The 22,719-nt window shown below is 38.3% G+C and overlaps 1 protein-coding gene across 1 annotated transcript in view; it reads left to right on the top strand.

The window, feature by feature from the left end:
• The first annotated feature begins 275 nt into the window (after positions 1–275).
• The window catches only part of IRAG2 (inositol 1,4,5-triphosphate receptor associated 2), an 87,356-nt gene continuing 64,912 nt past the window's right edge, over positions 276–22,719 (top strand). The window contains exons 1-10 of the mRNA XM_072954585.1: positions 276–846; positions 1,773–1,886; positions 5,456–5,636; positions 8,960–9,039; positions 9,131–9,209; positions 11,092–11,250; positions 14,347–14,464; positions 17,082–17,132; positions 20,095–20,172; positions 22,402–22,458. Coding sequence (XP_072810686.1) covers positions 276–846; positions 1,773–1,886; positions 5,456–5,636; positions 8,960–9,039; positions 9,131–9,209; positions 11,092–11,250; positions 14,347–14,464; positions 17,082–17,132; positions 20,095–20,172; positions 22,402–22,458 — 1,488 coding nt within the window. The remainder of the gene's footprint in view (positions 847–1,772; positions 1,887–5,455; positions 5,637–8,959; positions 9,040–9,130; positions 9,210–11,091; positions 11,251–14,346; positions 14,465–17,081; positions 17,133–20,094; positions 20,173–22,401; positions 22,459–22,719) is intronic.

Genomic DNA, 22,719 nt, shown 5'->3' with positions numbered 1-22,719 from the left:
TACCTCCCCCCAACAAAAAAAAAAAAAAAGAAATTATTCCCGTGCCTGGCACCTGGGATGTACTTTATATATGTTAATGTTACTGTTTTCTAGAAGTTTGAGAGCCAAAGTTAAAAACACGTGGACATTTGTTTAAAGACATCTGATCTTGATCCCTCCAAAGGTGATCCAGGAATGGGTAACCTATTGCTAAATGGTTGTGAGGACAGTGCTACGTTGAAAAATATGTCTACTTTTGCCTGTCCTTCAGCCGCGTCGTTGGAGGAAAGTCAACCATGGCCTCTGCAAAGAAGGTATTTGAGAAGCGGCATAACCCAGTGGAAAGCATCTGCAGAAAAATCCGAGCCATCCAAAAGAGAGAGATTTCACATCCCATCCGACACATTGTCAGATACCAGTCTAGCAGCTTTGACAGTCCACAGACTAACCCCAAGAAGGATCTTGAAGAGGTGCTGAGAAGAATGATTGCTGCCCACGTGCCTCCGCCCAACACGCTCTCCTCGAGTTCTGAGAGAGGTGATGCCTTCATTTCACCTCCTCACATCGCATCTCCAGGAGATCCACCCAGCTCCCACCCTGGCTCTCCTGAGAGTGTAGCACACTCTGCTATCCTCAGAAGGTCTGAAAACATCTCAAGGCCGAGATCACAGAGCCCCCAGAATTGCACATCTTTGAGATCCCAGGTCAGAAAAAGGGAGCACTTCTCTAACAAGGATTTGAACAACTATTGTAATGAAAATGATTTTCGTTCCTTAACACTTGACTTTGATTCTGCCTCTGACCAAAGCTCCGGATTTTTCACTCCTCAGGATTCAGTGGTGAAAAAATTATCTCTGAATGAAGAGGGTAAATATTCATCTTTTAATATCTGTTTTTCTGATAAAGCAATAAGTATACCACTATCAGAATACTTGAACTGCTTGAACTAAAATAAAATACCGGTGTACGTGACCAAAACTCGGAAGGAAGAACCCATTTTTTCCCTTTCAAAGTGTGTTTTTCTCTCTTAAAAACATCTTATATGTGAAATATAAGTCTTTTCTATGCTTTGGATTATAAACTTGATAGAAATTCTGGATTAAGTTTACAATCGTAATCATTGGTATTTCTCTACTGACCTGAAAACAGACTTTCTCCAGGGCAAATTAGAACATCACAGTGGGAATACACAGATAGAGGGGAGTTAAAATCCATACAGTTCCAGGGTGCCTTGCTGAAAGCTACCATTTTAGCATTTGTGTTTGTGTAAAACGTGTAAGAATGTGTGAGTTCCACTGTCAAGACCATAAGGTAGACCAGGGGAGAATGTAAATTTTGTAGACCAATTTCAATTAAAATTTTGGAATTCTATTTGGAGAATTGCTTACAAAGTCCCACATACGATTGGCACTGAAAACCAAAATGATGTAAAATGACACATTTTCTGAATAGCTAGTTTTTGCTTTCTTTCAATTTTTCTTTAAAATATTTCTACTTGTGTTACATAATTTGCTTTTTCACAAAGTGCTTTTGATTTACAGAGCAGTGAAGTTCATTTCCCTCTTCATCTCTCCGTTTATTCTACCTTTATAAAACTTAGAACGAAAAGAAAAATGAATAATCAGAGACCTTTCCAGACCCCTTTTTGGCGTGGTCTAGTCAAGTTAAGTAACCAGGATTGTGGGCAGCTCTTTATTGAAATGTTTCCTTTGTGAAAATTAAAACAGAAAATTAGCAAGTAATCATGGTAGCACAGAAAAGCATGTGGGTTTGCAAACTTTTTCTTCTAATAGGATGGAACCTAGGAACTGAGGATGGCAAGGAAGATGTAACCCATAGCACTACCAGGACCTGTGATGAAGAGTGGCTTACGAGCATTTTTTGTGCATGTGACAGAAAATGTAGAGGTCAGTTGAGAATTATCTGCTCAAATATTCAGTGGTACTTGTCGAGTCATCTGTACTTTCTGTTGCGAGAGAAAGGGAAATGGTTCATGTGTGGTGCTCTGCGTATCTGTGTCTACACGTGTGGTGGGTGTAACCTAATTTGGGAGTAAGGATGGCTATTTAGATGTTGGTTATTTCTTTATAATTTCTTTGAACCTGCTTTGCATATTTTACCAGTGTCTTGAATGATTTTATTGAGCTTATCAGCTGATGTCCCATCTGCAATCATTGATCGGAACTACTTAAATCACAGAGGTGTTGTCTTGCAAGAAATACATACTTCAGATGTATAAAACCACTCTGCAAGTGTAGCTCAAATTTTTAAGTTAATTTTAGATTTTCACTTCTGTTTTCCTTAGAGCTGTGTTCTTTTTAAAATTTCCACGAGTAATTTTTAGCACATACATGGTTCATGATCATTGAAGTAAAATGAATAATATATAGAAAAAAAGAAAAAAATCATCAGTAATTGTATTTCCTTGAATAACCATTCTTAATCACTTGTTAATGATTTCTACAATTTCCTCGGTCAATAAGGTTTTGTTTTTCTTTTTTTGCGTGTGTGTGTATATATATATATATATTTATTGACGTATAGTCAGTTTACAATGTGCAGTTTTTGTTTTATTTGGATTATAACTTTTATTACACACCATTTCAAACATATGAACATATACAGAATATAGAGAACAATTTGATGAACGCTTTTATATATGTGTCATAAGTAATTATTTCTCATTTTTAACCCGACCCATTTTCCTCTCCTCCACTCTGGATTTGAGAGAAATCCAGTACATAACATTATTTCCTCTGTAAATATTTCAGTACAGTCAAAAGATAAAGACTGATTGCAAACACAACTATTCAATGTCATTATTGTGACTAAAATTGTAACATACTTTCTTAATATCAAATATCTTGTCAGTACTGAAGTGTTCTCCGTTGGTGTGAGAAATTTCTCTTAAACAGTTTAATGGTTTAAACCAGTATCCAGGAAAGGTTTGTTTAATGCGATTGGTTGTCTGGCTTATCTCTGTGTTCCCTTTCTGTTCTCTCTCTTTTTCTGTATTTGGAGTTATTTGTTAATGAAGCTAGTTCTTATATCTCATAGTTTCCTCCAATCTGAATTTGGGTGATTGTGTGGCCAATACCCAACCAGTTTCTCTGTCCCCTACATTTAGAGGTTTGATCAGATGTAAGTTCTATTTCTTTTCTGGGCAAGATTCTGCATAGATGGTACATGTATTTTTATCAGAAAACAAGACTATTTGAGGCTGGAGGCCTAGATTTATTCTTTTGTTAGGTGTTGCAAAAGGTCATATTCTAAGGGGAGGCTATAGCTCAGTGGTAGAGCACATGCTTAGCATTTCTTAAAAATAGAAACACATAAACCTAATTCCACCCACCACCCCTCCCTGCCAAAAAAAGTGAATTAAGAAAAAAAATTTTTTTAAAGATGATATTTTATTATTCCTTCCTGATTATCAGCTGGAATATTTATACAGAGAAACTACCCTGCTTGGCTATGCTGAACCTTGTTTCCCAAAGGAAAGGGAGGATAAAAGCTTGATTGTGTTTTTGACCACTTGAGAGTAACTTGGAAACACTGTTCCTCTTTAGCCCTAAGTATATCAGGGTATATTTCCTACAAACAAGAACATTGGCTTGAGTGGCCACAGAACCATTGTCAAAATTAGGATATTTACCATTGATACAGTTAAAAGTCTATATCCAAGTTTTGTCAATTCTCTCAAGAATATTCTCTATAGCTTTTTTGTTTTCTGGTCCAGGATCCAATTCAGAATCACGCCTTGTATTTAGTTATCACAACTCTTTAATCTCCTTAAATCTGGAGGAGTTTCTCAGAATTTTCACCTTTTATGACCTTGAAATTTTTGGAGTATAGGCCGGTTACTTCATAGAACATCTGATATTTCCTCTTGATAATTCAGGTTGTACATTTTCACAGCCACACTACACAAATGATGTTATGTTCTTCTTAGTACAATATATCCAGATTTTTAACTTTGATCACTTGATTAGTGTGGTGTCTGACAAATTTCCCAACTGTAAAGATACTATTTTTCCTTCGTAATTTCAACAAAAATATTAATCAATCAATCTGAAAAAGATATGGAAAGGGAGAGGGTATAGCTCAAGTGGTAGAATGCATGCTTAGCATGCCTGAAGTCGTGGGTTCAAACCCTGGTACTGCCATTAAAAAATACATAAGTAAATAAACCTAATTACCTCCCTCCCCACTAAAAAAAATTTTAAAAAATATGGAAGATTTTACTTGAACCAAATTGAGGATTATAACTCGGGAACAGCCTCTCAGAAAGCTTTGTTTCACCCGCTAAAGGTCAAGGCACAGTTAAATATTTCTGAGACAGTGGGCTGTACATTAAATGATGTAATATTGACAGTTTGCACAAGCCAGATCTAAGCACACCAAAGGAGTAGTGCTTATCAGCCTAATGCTTGACCAAGGAGCTGTCCAGTTAATTTGACACATGAAAAAACTATCACAGGAGACCTTTTCAGTTTTGAGGTATAGGATCCAGGTTTTAGAGTTTTAGTGGAGGAAAATGAGATACCGTTATTCTTTTTGACTTTCCAACTCCCTAATTCTACTGCAAGCAGGAATAAAAATCCTCTCTCTAACTAACTACACACAATAATTTTATTTCCATTTCTTCCTGTCACAGCCAAATGATATTTTCCATTAAGTTAATACTCTCTTCAAAAATTTTCAGTCTCCTTTACAACTCTCTCCTCTTTCTAATTATGTATGAGACTTTTTTTTTTTTAATGTTAAGGTCTCTGCTTATCTCCTGGAGGAAGATTCTTTACTCCCACATCTGCCCTGTCAACCTTCTACTTCCTTTTCCTTCTCCCCTTCAAGCAGCTAGCCCATTGGCCTTAGTTAAGAGTAAAAGAGATGTCGCATGCTTGAAGGAGATGGCCGTGTTAATTACTAACACGGTCTGTAGGACGTTAGTTTCTGAATGCGGTGGTAGGACTGTCTAAGAATGGTTCTTCTAACCCCACCCTCCCAAATAAAAGTCAAACTACTTACTTAAGACTGAAACTTCATCGAAGGCAGAGGCAAAACCTCCTTCACTAAATACATTTTAAGGAAAGAATGAGACAAAAGTGGCATTTTGATCACTTCTCACAAGTGATTATTGATCACATGTATCATTCCCATGTCAAGCTCACAACAGCTCTGTGTGGCGTAGGTATCATCACCCCATCTCACAGATAAGGAAACTGAGGCTCATAGGGATTGAGTCGGTTTCCCAGAGCCACACAGTTGATATTCTAGAGCCAAGATTTGGTCCTGGTCTGTTAAACTCCAACCCAAAGCCAGTGCTCTTTCTCCTCTCTGATGGCAACCCAGCAGGACTGTGAGGGCTATGTGTGGCATGTTTTCAGGACCCAAGGGACCTGAAAGAGTTAAACACCTCACTTTTAAAAAATAATCTCTCCCCATCTTTCAAAACTAACTTGCCTTTCTTCTTCCTAAGGCTCAGTAGAAATCACCAAAATAATGGATTACCTGAGACAAACAGCTGGTCAGGGTTCTGAAGAGGGTGTCCTCGAGGAGCTGTGGAACATGCTCGATCCTGAGAAGAGAGACCCGCAGATGAATCTGGAAACCTTCCAGGCCGTCGTGAAAGAATGGATGGCTCACGGGGGAAACAAACGGTAATCATTGTCGCAGTGGGATGTGTTTTCAGGTTGTGTTTTAACAACCAATTATGAACACTAACCACTGTTTTCTGTGTGGATGGAAACACTGTCATCTGGTGCTTCTCTTCTTTGAGTCTGCACTGGAATCACCTAAATGACACGACATCTGGTTGTTGGGCGGCCACCACCACCAGGATGTAGTAGGTCTGGGGTGAAGCCTGGTAATCTAGCATGTTTCCAGGGGACACTGATCCCGATGCGGGGAGGTGGGGTGGGTGGGAGATGGGCACTGTCTGAGAACCTGTTACATTAATTACGGTAACATTCATTATGACTGGGGGCATCTCCTATTAGTATGTTCTTAAAAAGAACTGAGTTGGCAGAGGAGTCAAGCAAATTATTAATACCGACTGCTAAGTCTCCAAATGCATTTAAAGTCATCATGAACTCCCTTTTAAGATCAGTGGGGAGATGGAGGCAGGGAGTGTAATTTAGAAGGCTAGAACATAGGGAGGCTAAAAGGAAAAGGAAAGGACAGTGAAGTAGAAAAGAAGGTGAAGAAGCAGAATGGCACCCATGAGTTCAGGTGCCCTTGGCGTGTGAATGAAAACTTGCCTAGGGGGAGGGTATAGCTCAAGTGGTAGAGCGCATGCTTAACGTGCATCAGGTCCTGGGTTCAATCCCCACTATCTCCTCTACAAATAAATAAACCTAATTATTACTCCCTCTCCTCCTCCACAAAAACAAACAAACAAACAAAAACTATTGCCTGCCGTCTCAGTAAACAAAGGATGCTGCAGACATGAGCCACCAGCCTGTACCACCGCCCCAAAGGTGAGCTGGAGGGAACTCAGCTTGGAGACAAGCAGGCCACCTGCTGCCAAGCCCTCAGCCTCTGCAGCTGCCCCTAGCGGTGCCCCCTGCAGAGACTCAGGATGGGAAGAACAGGATTCTGGTCCTAGACAGCTGAGGTGGATATCAAAGGAATGATTTTAATGAGCCCAGACTCTTTCGTCTTCCCATACACAGAAAAGGGCTAAATTCCTGAACTTGAGATATCTGGTTTCCCTTCATTAACAGCAATCTTTTGACGTTCCTATTATCTGGTCTTTGTTGCAAAAACTCTTACTTATCCCTGCTTCTCCCCCGCCTCTTCAGAGCAGTCCCTCAGAGCTACTGAGATGCTGTCTCCCGGGCTTGAAGTCCTTAGAATATCCACCAAATAAAACATAACTCTCAACTTATATGTTATGCAGTTTTTTTCAGTCGACAGGCAGACTGTGGAAAAATATTATCTTCACTGACAGGAAGCCTAATCTTGTGGCTTTTACTCAGCCCCTGATCTCCACCTATCAGCTGATGCACACTAGGGATCTTCTTAAAGAACGCGTCTAGCCCGAAGGGTGGCCAACCTGCTAAATTTCACGTGGGGTTAGGACATATAGATGCTTAAAAAATGCATCTGAAATGTTTGCCCTGCTCGAGTTAATTGTGAAGGCAAGATAAATACCTAAAAATATCTAATCTTACTACTAATCAAAGAAATGCAAATAGGGGGAGGGTGTAGCTCAGGGGTAGAGCATGTGCTTAGCACGCATGAGGTTCTGGGTTCAATCTCCAGTACCTCCATTAAAAATAATAAAAAGAAATAAACCTCATTACCTCTACCCTGCCAATAGAAAAAAGAGAAAAAAAATTCAAGTAAAGAGAACGTATCATTGTTGCCGATCAGTTTAACAAAGATTTAGAAGAATGACACCATCCCGTGTTGTCAGGGCTGGTGGCGAAATAGGCCCTCTCACACCTTGCTGGTTGTAGTGGAGGTTGGCAAAGGTTGTCAAGGGCAATTTAGGAATGTGTATCAAACTCTTAAAAATATGCAGCATGGTTAAATAATGTAACTTCAGGAAAAATATCCAGTCATCTAATATACATGCAGAATGTTGCTTATGACAGTGTTAAATATAAGCAATCTTAATGTTTATTTGTTTATTTCAAATTCTTTTGTTATTTTTTTTTTAATGGAGGTACTGGGGATTAAACCCAGGACCTCCTGCATGCAAAGCACACACTCTACCACTGGGCTACACCCTCCCCTCTGAGTGACCTAAATATTTTAAAGTAAATGGTTGGGCAAATAAATTATAATACTTCCATACACTGGAATCCTAATTAGTCTCTCAAAATTATAGATAGATAAATATTCGAGTATAGAGAAATATTTGTACATAGTTATTTCAAATAATAGGTCATAGATCTGCATATCTGTACAATCCCATATTTGTTAAGAAATAAAAATGTGCACAGGAGAACGCTGAGAAGAACATATTTCACATTGATTACCTCGGCATGATGGCCTTAATGTTTTGTTCTCTTTTCTTATGACTTTTCTATTTTTTTCTAAAATATTTAGGTTTGATTGTATAATAAAAATATCAATAGTTTATTTATAAAATGGAATGAGGGAAAAAGGGAAAACTTATTTTTATAACAAATATAAAGGAAAGAAAAACCGTAGGAGATATAAATACGACATATAAGAACAGAAACTCAAAAATGGTGATGGTGTACCTAGGAATAGTAAGAATGATATATGAGTTCTTCTGCTCAGCCACCTTCTGACAGACATCTCACGCTGAAACCCAACGGGATGTAAGTACAAATTTAGAGCATTTTGTGGCGGCTCTAGAGAGATAGATAATCTAAGGGTTTGGCATTTAGAGAGATTAAGTGACAAAACTTAAATCACCATATAAAGACTATTGGAAAAGAAATGGTTGAAATTTTAATATGTTTGTTTTTGGGGTTAAACCTAGAGTTAGGGTCCTGGACAGATACCTGTGAAGAGGGTTCCCTAAATTTCAGGAGTAAAATGCTTTAAGTACAACTAGGTTCCACTGGGTTTTCCACGAGAAAGAGAGCATAAGACCATCCATGTATCCCAAAGTATTGATTGTTCATATCTTTTCCTTCTCAATTCTTTAAATGTGGTGGTCTTGCTACCTTCCTGAGTGTCCCCTTATCACTTCAAACTACGTCAACTGATCCACTGAGACCTCCCATCCCCGAATCGTAGCTTCTGTACATCACCTCCTATTTCTGTGCACACATTTTCTTTTTCATTTAAAAAGTTTGTGGAAGGTGGAGGTGATGCCTTCTGTTTCTCTTCCAGTACCCTATCTAAGCACAGTGTTGGGTTCCAAGTAGTTGCTGAATGAATAGATGGTTTTAAAATTCAGAAAGAACTGAATTAGAAAGTACAGAGCACATCTGAAAAATTAGCTCAGCTTTGGTTTGGCAGGGAGGCCGAGTTCATTGGTTTTGTTTTTTGGCTGCAGGGAAGGAGTGACTCGTGGATCATGCAGCGGAATTGATGATTCTGCTTTTGAACAGGACAGCATAAAATCAGGCCGAGCAAGTATGTGTGTGTTTCTTCGGGATTGTTCTGCCACTCTCTTGTGGTTTGGAGAACTGGATTTCTCATAAAAACTCTCTTGTATGTCTTTCAGTTAAGATGACCACAGATTCAACAGATTTTGCATCACGGAGCTTCGAGGCTTTGGGTGGAGACGTGTCTAATGAAGTCTTGTAAGCATTCTTTACTTGTAAGGCTTTCTCAAGTGCCTCAACTTTTCTTTTTTATGTTTGATTTATTTCATAGATCTACATATTTTATTTATGATACAGTCGCTTAGCTCTGTGTGTGTGTAGTGTGTGGTAGTGCTAATGTAATTTATTAACTCTTAACTATTCTATCCCAATTGCGTTAGAAGTAGTTTTACTAAGAACACAAATGATAGGAAATGAGTATGACATACATTAACATTTTCTCTCTCATGAAACCCTTCTTTAACTTCATATGTTTTCCCTGGAAAACAAGTTCCATTGAAAGTAGAGTTAACGACATTCACCTTAAGCACTTTGGGGGATTTTTTTCTTTCCAAATTTATTAAAACCTCAAGTGAGAGATAAATGATGTTCCAGATCAGAAGATTAAAAGACCTACACTTGAGGGGAGGGGGTATAGCTCAGTGGTAGAGCACTTGCTTAGCATGCAGGAGGTCCTCGGTTCAGCCCCCAGTACCTCTGCTAATAATGAATGAATAAATAAACAAACCTAATTACCCTCCCAAACAAACAAAAACAACAAAAAGACCTACATTTGGTTTACCTCCTAATCCAGACTTCAAACTATATCCCTGCATTGGCCTAGGTATCATTGGCCTGGATTGTCATTCTCTCTACTTCCCAAGCTTTGTTTATTTTTGTTCTGTTTTTTTTTTTTTTCAATTGAAGTATAGTTGATTTACAACATTGTGTTAGTTTCTGGTGTACAGCAAAGTGATTCAGTTATACACATATATACACATAGTCTTTTTCATATTCTTTTCCATTATGGTTTATTACAGGATATTGAATAAAGTTTCCTGTGCTATACAGTAGGACCTTGCTGCCGATCTATTTTATATATAGTGTGTATTTGTTAACCCCAAACTCCTATTTTATCCCTCCTCAACCCCTCTTTCCCTTTTGGTAACCATTAGTTTGTTTTTTATGTCTGTGAGTGTTCCTGTTTTGTAAATAAGTTCATTTGTGTCATATATTAGATTCCACATATAAGTGAAATCATGATATTTGTCTTTATCTGACTTATTTCATTTAGTTTGATCATCTCTAGGTCCATAGACAGTTATTTTTAAAGCACTTCTTTAATAGATTCTTTGAGATATGAATGAGAAAAGCTGTCTTCTGCTAAATGTGAGTTCTAGATACTGAAGTGAGGTGACTCTGCCTCTCACTTATTTTACCTTTGCAAACTCAGATTTATCCATGCAAAAAGATGGACTAGGAGTCATGTGCTCAACCTGGGCTAAGCACAGGGATAAGATGACAAAGAGGAAGACGAGGCCTGAGACTCCATGACACATGCAGTCTGGACTCTCAAAAGGCTTATGATCAAATATTGGGGGCAGGAGTGATACTCACAAACATTATCAAGCTGTAGAAAATATTAGGAAAGGTGAGTCCTAGTTTGTGAGCCCCAGGCTACACATATAAGACTCTAGGAATTGTTTCCTAGTTAAAGGCCTATTAAAACCTGCCAAGATATCTTGACTGAAAGAGTACAGTGTCAATTTATTTCGAGATTTTCCATAACCCGGGCAGAAACAGAAATTCTTCAGTGTGGATGGAGGTGGATGTTGGGCGCAAACTGGGAAGGAGAAACAAAAGCTGTAGAAGTTGACTTCACAAGTGGCAGATGCTGAATATCTGGCAGTTTTGGAAAAATCTTTGAGGCTGTTTTAATAAAGCTTGGAAAAATATCATGTGAATGAACTACATTTATGAGGATGAGTGAAGACAAAGTAGAAAATCGCACAGGAATATTTAAGCCTTAACCATATGTCTTATTCTCGTTGGGAGGGATTAGAGATTAGAAGAGTATTCTCAGTCATTCTTTCACCTGCAGAGAGGTGCCTGATTTGATTACCTATGTAGCAGACCTGCATTTCAACAAGCAGAAATTGGAGGAGGAAAATAATAAGTTTAAATTGGCATTAGAAACCTTGGAAGAAGCTAACAGCCAGTTATCTCAGGACTGCACTGAATTGCACCTTCAGATAAAAAGGTGAGATGTGGTGGGGATACTGTGTGCTGGGAACTTTCAGTTCTTTTTCCTTTTTTTTTTTTAAATAAATCTGTTTTTTTTAATTGAGATATAATACACATCGCATAAAATTCACCCTTTTAAAGTATACAGTTAATGTAGTGTTTTTTTGGTGTATTCACAAGGTCATACAACCATCACCATGATCCAATTCCAGAACATTTTCATCACTCCAAAAAGAAATCCAATACTGATTAGCAGTCATTCCCCATTTCCCCTTCCCTCAGCCTCTGACAATCACTAACCTACTTCCTATCTCTATGGATTTGCCTATTCTGGGCATTTTCATATTAGTGGAATCATACAATGTGTAACCTTTGTTTCTGGCTTCTTTCACTTAGCACAAAATTTTCCAAGCTCATCTATGTTTTAGTATATATCACTGCTTCATTCTTTTTATGGCCAAGTAATATTCCATTGTATGGATATATCTCATTTTGGACATTTGAGTTAGTTCCACTTTTTAACTCTTATGAATACTACTGCTACAAACATTTGTGTACATGTTTTTGTGTGGCTATATGTTTTTGGTTTTCTTGCATATTTACCTCTTGCATGTGCACATGTTTTTGTGTGGCTATACGTTTTCGATTTTCTTGCATGTTTTCTTGCAGGAGTGGAATTCCTGGGTGGTAACCTATACTTAGCATTTTGAGGAACTGCCAAACTGTTTTCCAAAGCAGCTACACCGTTTTACCTTCTTACCAGCAATGTTTGTTAGCAATGATGTTCTCTGTGTCACTCAAGTCTCTGTCTAAGACCAATATGCCTATGGGTCCAGTGTGAATCCATCTAAACATTCTGTGGTTCTGGATAACTCTTACTGTGTGAAAAGTCCCATGCTAAGTATTATGAGAAATTTGTCGATGAGTCAGATTTAAAATGTGCCCTCAGGGTACCTATACCCTAGAAGGATGATACAAAAATGCATGACCTTAGCTTAAGATAGAAAAGGATAATGGACTTAGGAGATGTACCAGATGAAGTGTCAGACCCTGGTAAAATTGGTTGTGGGGAGATGCTTAAGCATCAGGAAACAAGCAACGGTTCTCACAAAGTCTGTGTTTACAGATGTTGTAGGTGCTAAAATTCTGAACAGAAAAGTTCTAAGTTAGCTTGAAAAGACAGTAAAGCATTCTGACCATTTCCTCTTCCCCTCATAATTTTTGACCAGCCTCCAAACTGATCCATAGAATTAAAAAAAAATATGCTAACCTCAAACTCTCTCTATTTCATAATTGGCTTATTTATTTTTCATTTGAAATGTAATAATTCAAACTTCTTAAAAAAAAAACAACTATGCTTTGGATGAATGTTCCGGTCAGAGCTTTTGATTGCAACACTCGAAGCTGACCCTGGTTACTGGAAGTTGACCCTGGTTAACTTAAGCAGTCTTAGAAGGGAATTGGGCAACTTGCAGGATGGACAGAAAAATTAGAGAATCTGGTTGGGCAGCCAGAATGCCGGTGTCTACAAAATTAAGCCTTCATGTCTTCTTTTCTCCTTCCCCTAATCCTTCAGGAAAAGCCTATTTCCTTTCTGCACTCAAAGCCTATTTTTGATATTGTGCAGTTGTCCCGCTGTGGTGTGATTTGCCTTCTGTGTTAACTGTGCCCTCGTTAATGGAAGGAACTGTTATCTTATTTATTCTGGTTGCCCCAGTGCTGGGTAGAATGTCTGCCGTAGAAGCACTCCCTTCCTTCCAGTCGCCTGCAAACCAAAAATCTGTCTCCTTTTTCTTCCTCAGCCTTCACTTCTAAATCAAATTAGCAAGTCCTGTTAATTTACCCACTTCCTCTCTCTTGGATAGAAGGACTCCTTTCCATTCCCATAGCTGCCGCTTCGTTCAAGTCAACATCACCTTTCACCTGGATCCGCAGCAGGTGCCACTCCAGCAGGAAGGCCCTTCTTAATTGCCAGTCTGACCACATCAATGCCCCTGCTTTAAACACTTCAATGAATCCCTTTTATATTCGGATAAAATCCAAATTCCTTCATGTGGTTTGCGAAGGCCTTCATGGTGGAGCTCTGATGCCTCATCTCTACTTCCCATTTTCCCCTGTAGGCTCCAACAATATCTGACTGCTTGTAGTTCCTCACTGAGCTTCTGTCTTCTACTCCTCTGTCCCCCTCTTCTCTCCTTCTCATTATCTGAGCTATCTCCCTTTTACACAGTGTCTACAGAACTTGGGTTCCCACCAACCTGGGTTCCTGTTATACTGTATGGCAATTATAATTGTCTGTTGACCTTACTAGACTATAAACTCTAGGAGGGAGGCATTCTCATGACTGGGTTCACTTTTGTCTTATTCAGTGTCTAGTGTAATGACTGGCACACAGGAGGAACTCAATAGTTATTGGTTGAATAGTCAATGTAATTTCCTAGTAAGGAAAAAAACTTACTTTCTTCAAGATCCTGCTCAGAAAAGTTTATAATCTTTGAGGAGTACAGATAGATAAATCTATGATATGGATTATTAGAATAGTAGGTTTCCTTTCGTTGGACATTTAGTTAGTTTGCAATGCTTCATTATTGTAAATAATGCTGTAAAAAATGACTTTAAAAATATATCATATAGAGACTCTTTGTAACTGTTTAACTGTCATCTCCTTCACTAGTATGTAACCTCTCTACAGCCAAGCACCACATCTCTTTTGTCCAACATCTTAGATCCTCTTGCAGGGTGAACCGCCTGAATGTGGTATTATTCAATAAATATTTACGGAATTGCATCAAGTAATATTAAATCCTATTAGTGGAAGGAAGGAACCACGTGATTCAGCCAATGATGGATTTCGAAGGGAGGCTCCAAACCTTTATCTTCAGGAATATGTTGGTTTCCTTCTATCCTTTTTCTCCCACCATGCTCCACCCGAAACCCTTCCTTTTCCAAGGACTGTGAAAGATCTTGGGTATATTTTTACTATTGTTGGCATCTGGTTTGAGTTTTTCAGTGGTTTTCAACTTGGGTCCAAAAATAGCCCGTGGCTGTACTTAGTATCTTTGACGGTTATATTTGAGGTTTTGCTCATTGCTTTCTCCCCCCACCCCCGCAGTGCCCACCAGGCTATTATGAGAACAAATCTGTTAAAAGAAGAACTGGAGGAACTGAAAATTTGTGTGAGCGCCTCAGAAGAGCAGAAGACCATGGTTATAGCCCAGAACAAACAATTAGTAAGTCATCCAACTACTTTGAAATTGGCATATAGTTTACATCCCTGCAATCCAACAGAGCTTATTTGGCGGTAAAAATCAGAAATCGGTAGGCTGATGAATGAATTGGTAACACCTTAGAAAAGTAAAGGCAGGTAGGATAAAACAAACTCTGTTTTTCTTTTCAACCAGGATTAAAATTCTTTACAAATGACTCGGTCTTATTCACAATGGTTTGAGAAGATCTCTGGAGTATCTCCTGAAGTTAATAGGTGAAATCATAAATATCTGACGTTAAAACCACTTAGATTTTTCCAAAAATATCTTCCCTGTCAAACTTTCAGCTTTTTCTCTGGTTTAAAAAAAAAATCCATTTTCTCAGTACTTACAGATTACTAATAAGCTCCATAAATCAGTCCTTACAGTAAATAAACACAAGCTTGTCAGTTTTAGAGCAAAATGTTACTTAAACTAAGCTTCAGTTCAACTGCCAGAGAAGTAATTATTTTTGTTGAGAATGTTAAACTAGTATCTAGAGCTTTAGTAATAATCTTCAAAATTCTGGCATATTCCAGGAGTATTGTAGCGTTGCTAACCATGGTGGGCCAAGCTGAAAACCATTCAGACAAATCGTTTATTTTTAGGTCTGTAAGTCATCAGGAGACTTGGATTCCAGGCCTGTGTCTCTCACTCGTGACCACCTACAACCAACACAGCTTAGCTTAGCTCTTGCCTCAAAAGGAAAATGTGGGGACTAGACTCACTGAGGGTCAGCTGACTCTGCATTACGGGAAAGACTCGATCTGGGGACTGCTGAGGCGCTTCTGCGCGGAAGCCGTGTAGAGACGTGATCAGGCGCTCAGCCTTGGGAGTCAGGCTGCCAGCTTCCAAGCTCTGACTCTCAGGGCTGCGTAACTTCACGCAATCCACGTTACCTCTCCAAGCCTCAGTGTCCTCCTATGAGAAATGGGCATGGATAACATTACCTCCCTTAGGGCTGGGAGGGTGAAATGAGTGAATACATGCAAAGCAGTCAGCACCCTCTCACCTCTGAGAGCTTAATGTTCGCGTCTGCTGTTCAAGTGCAGGGTCCTGTACAGTCTTCATCTTTTGTACTTTACAGTGTTTTACAATTTCAAAAGAATTTTTAATTTTTCACCTCATTGATCGTCATAGACATCCTGTGAGGCAGAAACAGAAGTTGCTGCCCTGTTTTGTTGTGGTTTTTGTTGTTAAAAGGACTTCACTGGGATAGAGGGAAAACCAGATAACCTTCCAGTCATAAAATTCAAATGACTTACTGCCCCCTTCAATCTCCTACTCTTCCAGCTTTGGGGAGGGGGCTCCTGCTCCCCTACACTGCAGTCTATTTTTTTTTAAGTTTTTTTTTTTTTTATTTGAAGTATAGTCAGTTGCAGTGTGTCCATTTCTGGTTACAGCATAATGTTTCAGTCATACATACACATACATCTATTTGTTTTCATTTTCTTTTTCACTATAGATTACAAGATATTGAATATAGTTCCCTGTGCTGTACAGAAGAAATTTGTTTTTTATTCTGTTTTATATATAGCAGTTAGCATTTGCACATCTCGAACTCCCAATTTATCCCTTCCCACCCCCTTTCCCCCCGTAACCATAAGTTTGTTTACTATGTCTGTGAGTCTGTTTCTGTTTTGTAGATGAGTTCATTTGTGTCAGAAGTTGCTATTCTTTATTTTTAAAGAAGTAATAGAGTTAGGGTAAAGTTTAGAGATGTTTTGACTATTCAGTCAGTTGTCTCAAAACTGGTAGGACGAGAAGTGAACTCAGGTCTTCTGATTCCAACTATCCCAGCCTGAGAGGGTCTCCCTTTTATTTTTATACTATAAAGGTAATAACTATTCACACTATAAAAATAAGGAAATTTTTAGGGGGGTAGAGGGTAGGCACATGCCTAGCATGCACGAGGTGTGGGGTTTGATCCCCAGTACATCAGTTTAAGTAAAAATAAATAAATAAATAAACCTAATAATCCCCTCCCCCCCCCAAAAACAACAAAAAACAAGCAACTGCATATTGACAAAGGAAAATAAAATCCCACAAAATTTTTACCCTACCTAGCCATTAGATTTACTGTAAACATTTTGGCATGTATCCTGTCCTAAAATACTTTTTATTCTGATGGTTCTGAATCTGTGGCTCTTAATTATAGAATAGTTTTTGATAATCCTATATTCTGATAATGTTGAATCTGGGAATAGTCACAACTTCAAGTAGAAAGCTAGAGGTCTGTGTGATTTCAAAGTGCTGTTCAATTAGATGAGTTCACACTATGTCGTAAGTGGATAGTGGTAAAGTAGCAGGGAAAAAGGCCAGGCTGTTCTTTTTCTTTTTTTCCTTTTCTTTTTTCTCATCTTTCCTTCCCTGTCATAGTTAGATTGAGTCAAGAAGAGTGACTTCTCCCAGATCCCAAGAAACTGGAAACCAAAGGCTTACCCCGTATGGAGAATATGTTCAGACTAGGCTCATTTGTGCTGTGTCAGTGCTGTATTTAAGGTTGATAGAAAAAGAAAATGTTGATAGCCTTGGATAAAAAATGTGATTTTTTCATAAACTTCTCAAATACTTTTTAATTACTTTTCTCTTAATAAATAAGGAGACAGAAAACCGGGCTCTGATTCTTAAGATTCGGATTCTCCAAGAAGAGGTATGTTGAAATCATTAAATGGGCTCAGGTAAACATATGGAAATCATACAGTCCTGGTTCCTGACCCTGGCTTAAGCAGAAAGCATCTGACTATTCAGGCTCCTGTGGGCCAGAGACCAGGTTGCTTTGTCAAATGACAATGAGGAACAGTAGACAGGATTTTCCTGTCTGGACAGAAGTATGTTATTACCTTTGTAATCATCCATGGAAGAAATGGGATTTAAAATTCTGATTTGAGATGAAATGAATTTAACCCATATAAGAAGTATACAAACCAAGAAGGAAAGTGTAGACATTGTCTAATAATTTGCCATTATTATTCCACCGAGCTCGGTTGCAAAGGTCTTTAAGTCTAAGACCCGCATCTTAAATTCACTGAAAGTTTGACCTTGGAAAAGCCATTTATCTTTTGGGGGATTAATAATAAATATTCCCTACAGTTATTTTACAAATTTAGATAATGCATGTGAGGTTATTTGGTTAACCATAAGGTACCTCATCTATGTTAGGAAATATTAGTAAAATCTGTAAAAAAAAAAAAAAGAGTCTATGCAATATATTTTAAGCAACAGAATTAAAGCATTGAAAGAACAAGTAGAAAATCTGCTAGGAAGTTACTATTTCGGAGGAAAATTCTATAGGTACCGTTTGAATGTCAATCATTTTATGGGTTTTTTCGGCTTTCTTTCAGTTTGTTAGAAGTATTTATTAAGCTACAATGAACAGTCTAAAGAGTTATCCAAAATACCGTCGTGAGTTGAAAAAATCATAGTGAGTTGAAAAGGAACAATTAAAGATTGGAAAGAAACTCCACGTTGGATTCAGACATGTTTCCACTACAAGGCCAGGTGTCTGTGAAGCTAATGCTTTACAATTAAGCTCTCAGTGTGAAATATTTTCTCCTCATATATAAGATGATTGACTGGCATCAAAGAATTGCACCCCTCCCCCCAGTTTAGAATTGAGATAGAAGGAAGGAGACTTACAACCCTTCATCATGAGAGGGCATAACGTAATTTGTTGATTTACGTTGCGAAAGGCAAACTGATGTCACTACTAGCTACGGTTCCTGTAGGAGGTAAAAATCTGATGCGTTGTGAAGAGTGACAACACGATGGTTTGGGTAGTTGTTCACTTTGCGTATTATACACACATTCACTGGGAGACAGAGCCCATTCTAGGTGGTGAGGATGCAAGCTTATGCAAAATAGCCCAAAATGGCATGTGAGATGGTGATTAGTGCCACAGAGAAAAGAAGACCAGAATGCAGAACTGGGCGGGGGGAGTGTGCGATTTAAACTAGGGTGGTAGGGAAAGTAGAACGGCGAAGTTACTCATTTTGTTAAAAACTGGAAAGGAAGAACGTTCCAGGCAGAAGAAACAGCAGCTCCAAGACCTCTGGCTGTAGCTTGCCTGCTGTTTTTGAGGGACAGCAAAGCCAGCATGGCTGGAGCAAGGGAACAGGTATCATGAGATGCTGCAAAGAGCTGCAGGGACCCAGACCCACAGGGTCTCATAAAGGCATTGTTTGGACTCTGGCTTTTATGCTGAGTGAGATGGGAGCTGCTGGACAGTTTTGAGCAGAGGAGTAACATCGTCTAATTTCAGTTTTACCGTGGCAGCTCTGAATGCTGGATTTAGAATCTATTGCAGTGGGGCAGGGGAAGAAGCGAGGGGACCAGTTAGGAGGCCCTTGTAATTATTTAGGCAAAAGCTGCTGGAGGCTTAGAACCGAAGCAGGAACAAAAGAGGCAGAGAAGTGTTCAGCTCGGTAAGTGCTTCATAATATATCTAAAGGTATTTACTATATATCCAAGTCAGATGAAAAATTCACATCTGATTGCTTCTAATGTCTCAGTGAAATACAGAGCCAAGTCATTGGCGGAGAGTGAGGATGTTGGAGGAGGTATTGGAAGTTCAAGGAGAGAGAAGGAATGAAATCAGTCAGGAGTTCGCAAACTTTTTGTAAAGGATCTGATAGTAAATATTTTTAGGCTTGCCTGGCTTTTGTCACAACCACTCACTTCTGCCACTGCAGTGTGAAAGCAGCCATGGACAGTATGACAACAAATGGGCTCACCTGTGTTCTAATAAAACTTTATTTACAAAACCAGGTGGTCAGCTAGAGCTGGCCTGTGGGGCTGAAGTGGGGAAGTGGGTATAGTTTGCAAATTCTTGATTTAAGCAAATAGCCATGTGAATGGACTAGGATTATATATGATCAGCAGTAAACAGTGAGGTTAAAGGTTACAAATGTAACATGTGACCTGTTGGTTTATTTGTATTTTTCTTTTAATGTGTGTGCTTCTTTCTTAAAAATCTTTTTTAATTGAAGTATAATTGATTTACAAGATATTTTTCCTTTAACAATGTTTATCTGAAAGGGAACTGGCATGGGGTGGGTGGCAAGCTGAAATTAAGAAAATACGCAGAAGTAGGGAAGAGCCAAGGGCATTGAGGGGACATGGAAGACAGTGATTACAGTGACTGACTATGGAAGAATTTAAGCTGAGACAAGAGGGGATTGAGTTCACAGGAAGGTGGAAGAATAATGAGATGGTATTAGGGTCAATGGATGGAAGACTCCAGTGGGAACTGAAGGTTTGCTGGTGTGCAAAGAAGTAGTCTGGAAGGACAAGAAGTCATGGTAGAAGAGTGAGATGCTTGCACTTAAGGTAATGGAGGGGTCTCAGTTGCTGGTAATGACCAACCTGAAGGTATGACTGGGGAGTGAGTGGCCGAGGTGAACTGGAAAATAAGAAGGGATTACTGAGAGCATTCCTGGATGATCGTGTTAAAAGGATCGTGTTATTTTTGGACAAAGTCTAAAATTTTGTCCCTTAGTTTAAAATGGATTATAATGTCGATGATGAAAATACCACTTCCTAAAAAAGATTTTGTGATGTCCTTTTATTTTTCTTTTTTGGTCTGAATCTAAGAATACTATCTTATTTTACATTAGAATGCTAAGAACATTATGGATATATATAAATTGGAAAAGAAGATTGAGGAATTATCTAAAACTGAGAAAGAGCACCAAGTAAGCACTTCTCAAATACTGGTAAAATATTTTCTTACATCAAACGAATATTACTCTGTAATGTTGTATATGACTCCTTGACACAATAACCTTTGGTTATAAACTTTGAAATTTGTACTTCTCTAGATGTCTGAGTTACATAAAAGGCAGTTTCTATTTTAGTAATGTAACAGCTTTACTGATATATAATACACATGCCATTAAATTCACCCACTTAAAGTCTACAGCACATTGGTTTTCAGTATATTCAGAGTTGTACAACCATCACCAAAACCAATTTTAAAATACTTTTATCATCCCAAAAGAAATCCCTTTAGCAGTCACTCCCCATTCCTTCCTTACCCCAGACAACCACTGATCTGCTTTTCTGTCTCCATAGATTTACCTATTCTGGACATTTCGTTTAAATGGAATCATATACATTATGTGGTCTATTATGACTGGCGTTTTTAACTGAGCATGTTTCAAAGTTCATCCCTGTTGTAGCATATAGCATCACTTTACTTCCTTTTATGGCTGAATGACTTTCCATTGGATGGATGTAACACATTTTGTTGATCCATTCATCAGTTGATGGACATTGGAGCTGTTCCTGCTCTTTTTGCTATTACGAATAGCGCTATGAATATTCATGTACTAGTTTTTGTGTGGACATATGTTTTAATTCCTCTTGAGTATATACCTAGGGGTGGAATTACTGAGTCATATGACAACTCTATTTTTAAGCTTTTGAGAAACTGCCAGACTTTTTCCCGAAGTAGCTGCACCTTTTTACATTTCCTGTAATATGCTGTATATGAGGGTTCAAAATTCTCCACATCCTTGCCAACACTTGTTATTACTTATCCTTGTGTAGAGTGGCAATTTCTAATTTAACAGTATCTGAGTTTGTAAATCCCTAAGTTAGGAAAGGTTTTGTAACTTCTTAATGCAGAAAATGAAGAGAGATGGGGGAAAAAAAAAATCTATCCTTGATCCAATCATTTAAAAAATGATTATATAGCACCTAGAAATTCCATATTTCATATATTTTTGGGTTGTATCTGCCATACATTCTTATTAGGAAATAGAAGACAACTATTATTAGTTGTTAAACTCAGGAATTTGTGTCATGCTTACTGTCATTGCTAATGATTTATTTGAACAATACTTTTGTTGTAGGATATATTTGAAATGATGTGCTGAAATTTTATGTCTGTGTGTGGAATTCTCAGGTTTCCAAGCAGAACCCCAATTCCGTGTGTGTATGTACATATACATATATTACAGCAGTTATAATTTAGACAGTAAAATTAGTTTTATTCTAAGGATGACTGTTTTGGAAACCACAACTGGTATAAACTAGTGGAAAGATCAAGAAGACATGGATTCAAATCCTGTCTTCTCGACTTAAAAGCTTTATAACTTCAAGCAAGCAGTTAACCTCTTTAAATCTCAATTTTCTCATCTACTGGATGGGTATGAGATTTTCTGCCTCATCCACAAGCTTGTTGGAAACTCAGACGAGATGATTATGTGAAAATATCTTTAAAACGATAAAGGGACATCAAATATCTGTGATTCTGATGATGATTCTGATTGTGCAGATGATTTTTCCAGGTTTTCCATTCAATCAATATATGGTTTTTATCAATTACATCCTATTTAGAAGTCCATGCCAACAAGCTTGCTTTTGGCTTGAATAAACTGATAAATCCTTAATAGTTACTTTGCTAAAAGAAATGTTGAACATTTATAAACTATATTTTTTAACATTTTTTACTGATTTATAATCATTTTATAATGTGTCAAATTCCAGTGTAGAGCACAATTTTTCAGTTATTCATGAACATATATATATTCATTGTTATATTCCATATGGAGTCTGTGTTCATGTCCTACCTAGATTTTCATTCTCACCAAAAAAATGAACTCTCTACGTCCTCTTATGTGAAGGGCTCTTGGCTGGAGGTGGAGATTCAGATTCGAGGTTCCGTTCTGTCACTTACTGGATGTGACATTGTGCAAGTCTCTGGATAGTGCTGAGCTTCGATTTCCTTCCTGGTAGAGTGAGGTCAACGACCCCAGCCTCAAGGGTTGTTGTAAGGCTAATGGGAACGTTCTTTATAAAGTGAAAAACACATGCACGTTAAAGGTGCTTCAGAAGCATGTCTCCCCGTCTCCCTGTGTGATACCGCCCTTTACCAAAGTGGAGTCCAAACAGCCTTCCCTAAATTTGTCTTTTTCCAGATGCAGTTAGACACATATGAGAACACTTTGCTTCATAAAGATGCAAGTTTGCAGAAGGTGGGTACCTTCTCTTCCCATGAAAGCCTGTGGGATTCACTAGCTCTCTCCAAATCATAAGGGAAGGAGATGGTCATTTGTGTAACTTCACCCCTTTTAAAACATCTGATTCTAATATTCTGTCACGAGACCTTATTTATAAGAGCAAAAATGTTCTGAATGAAGAATACTGACTTCTCCATCTGGAGTAAGTTTTAATATATCCTCCTTAAATTCTAGTGGTGTTTATTCCTTTATTCAATACGTGTTAGTGTGCCAGTT

Source organism: Vicugna pacos, chromosome 34 (genome assembly GCF_048564905.1).
Source record: "Vicugna pacos chromosome 34, VicPac4, whole genome shotgun sequence".
Lineage (NCBI taxonomy): Eukaryota > Metazoa > Chordata > Mammalia > Artiodactyla > Camelidae > Vicugna > Vicugna pacos.
This window is presented reverse-complemented; position numbering and strand designations above follow the sequence as displayed.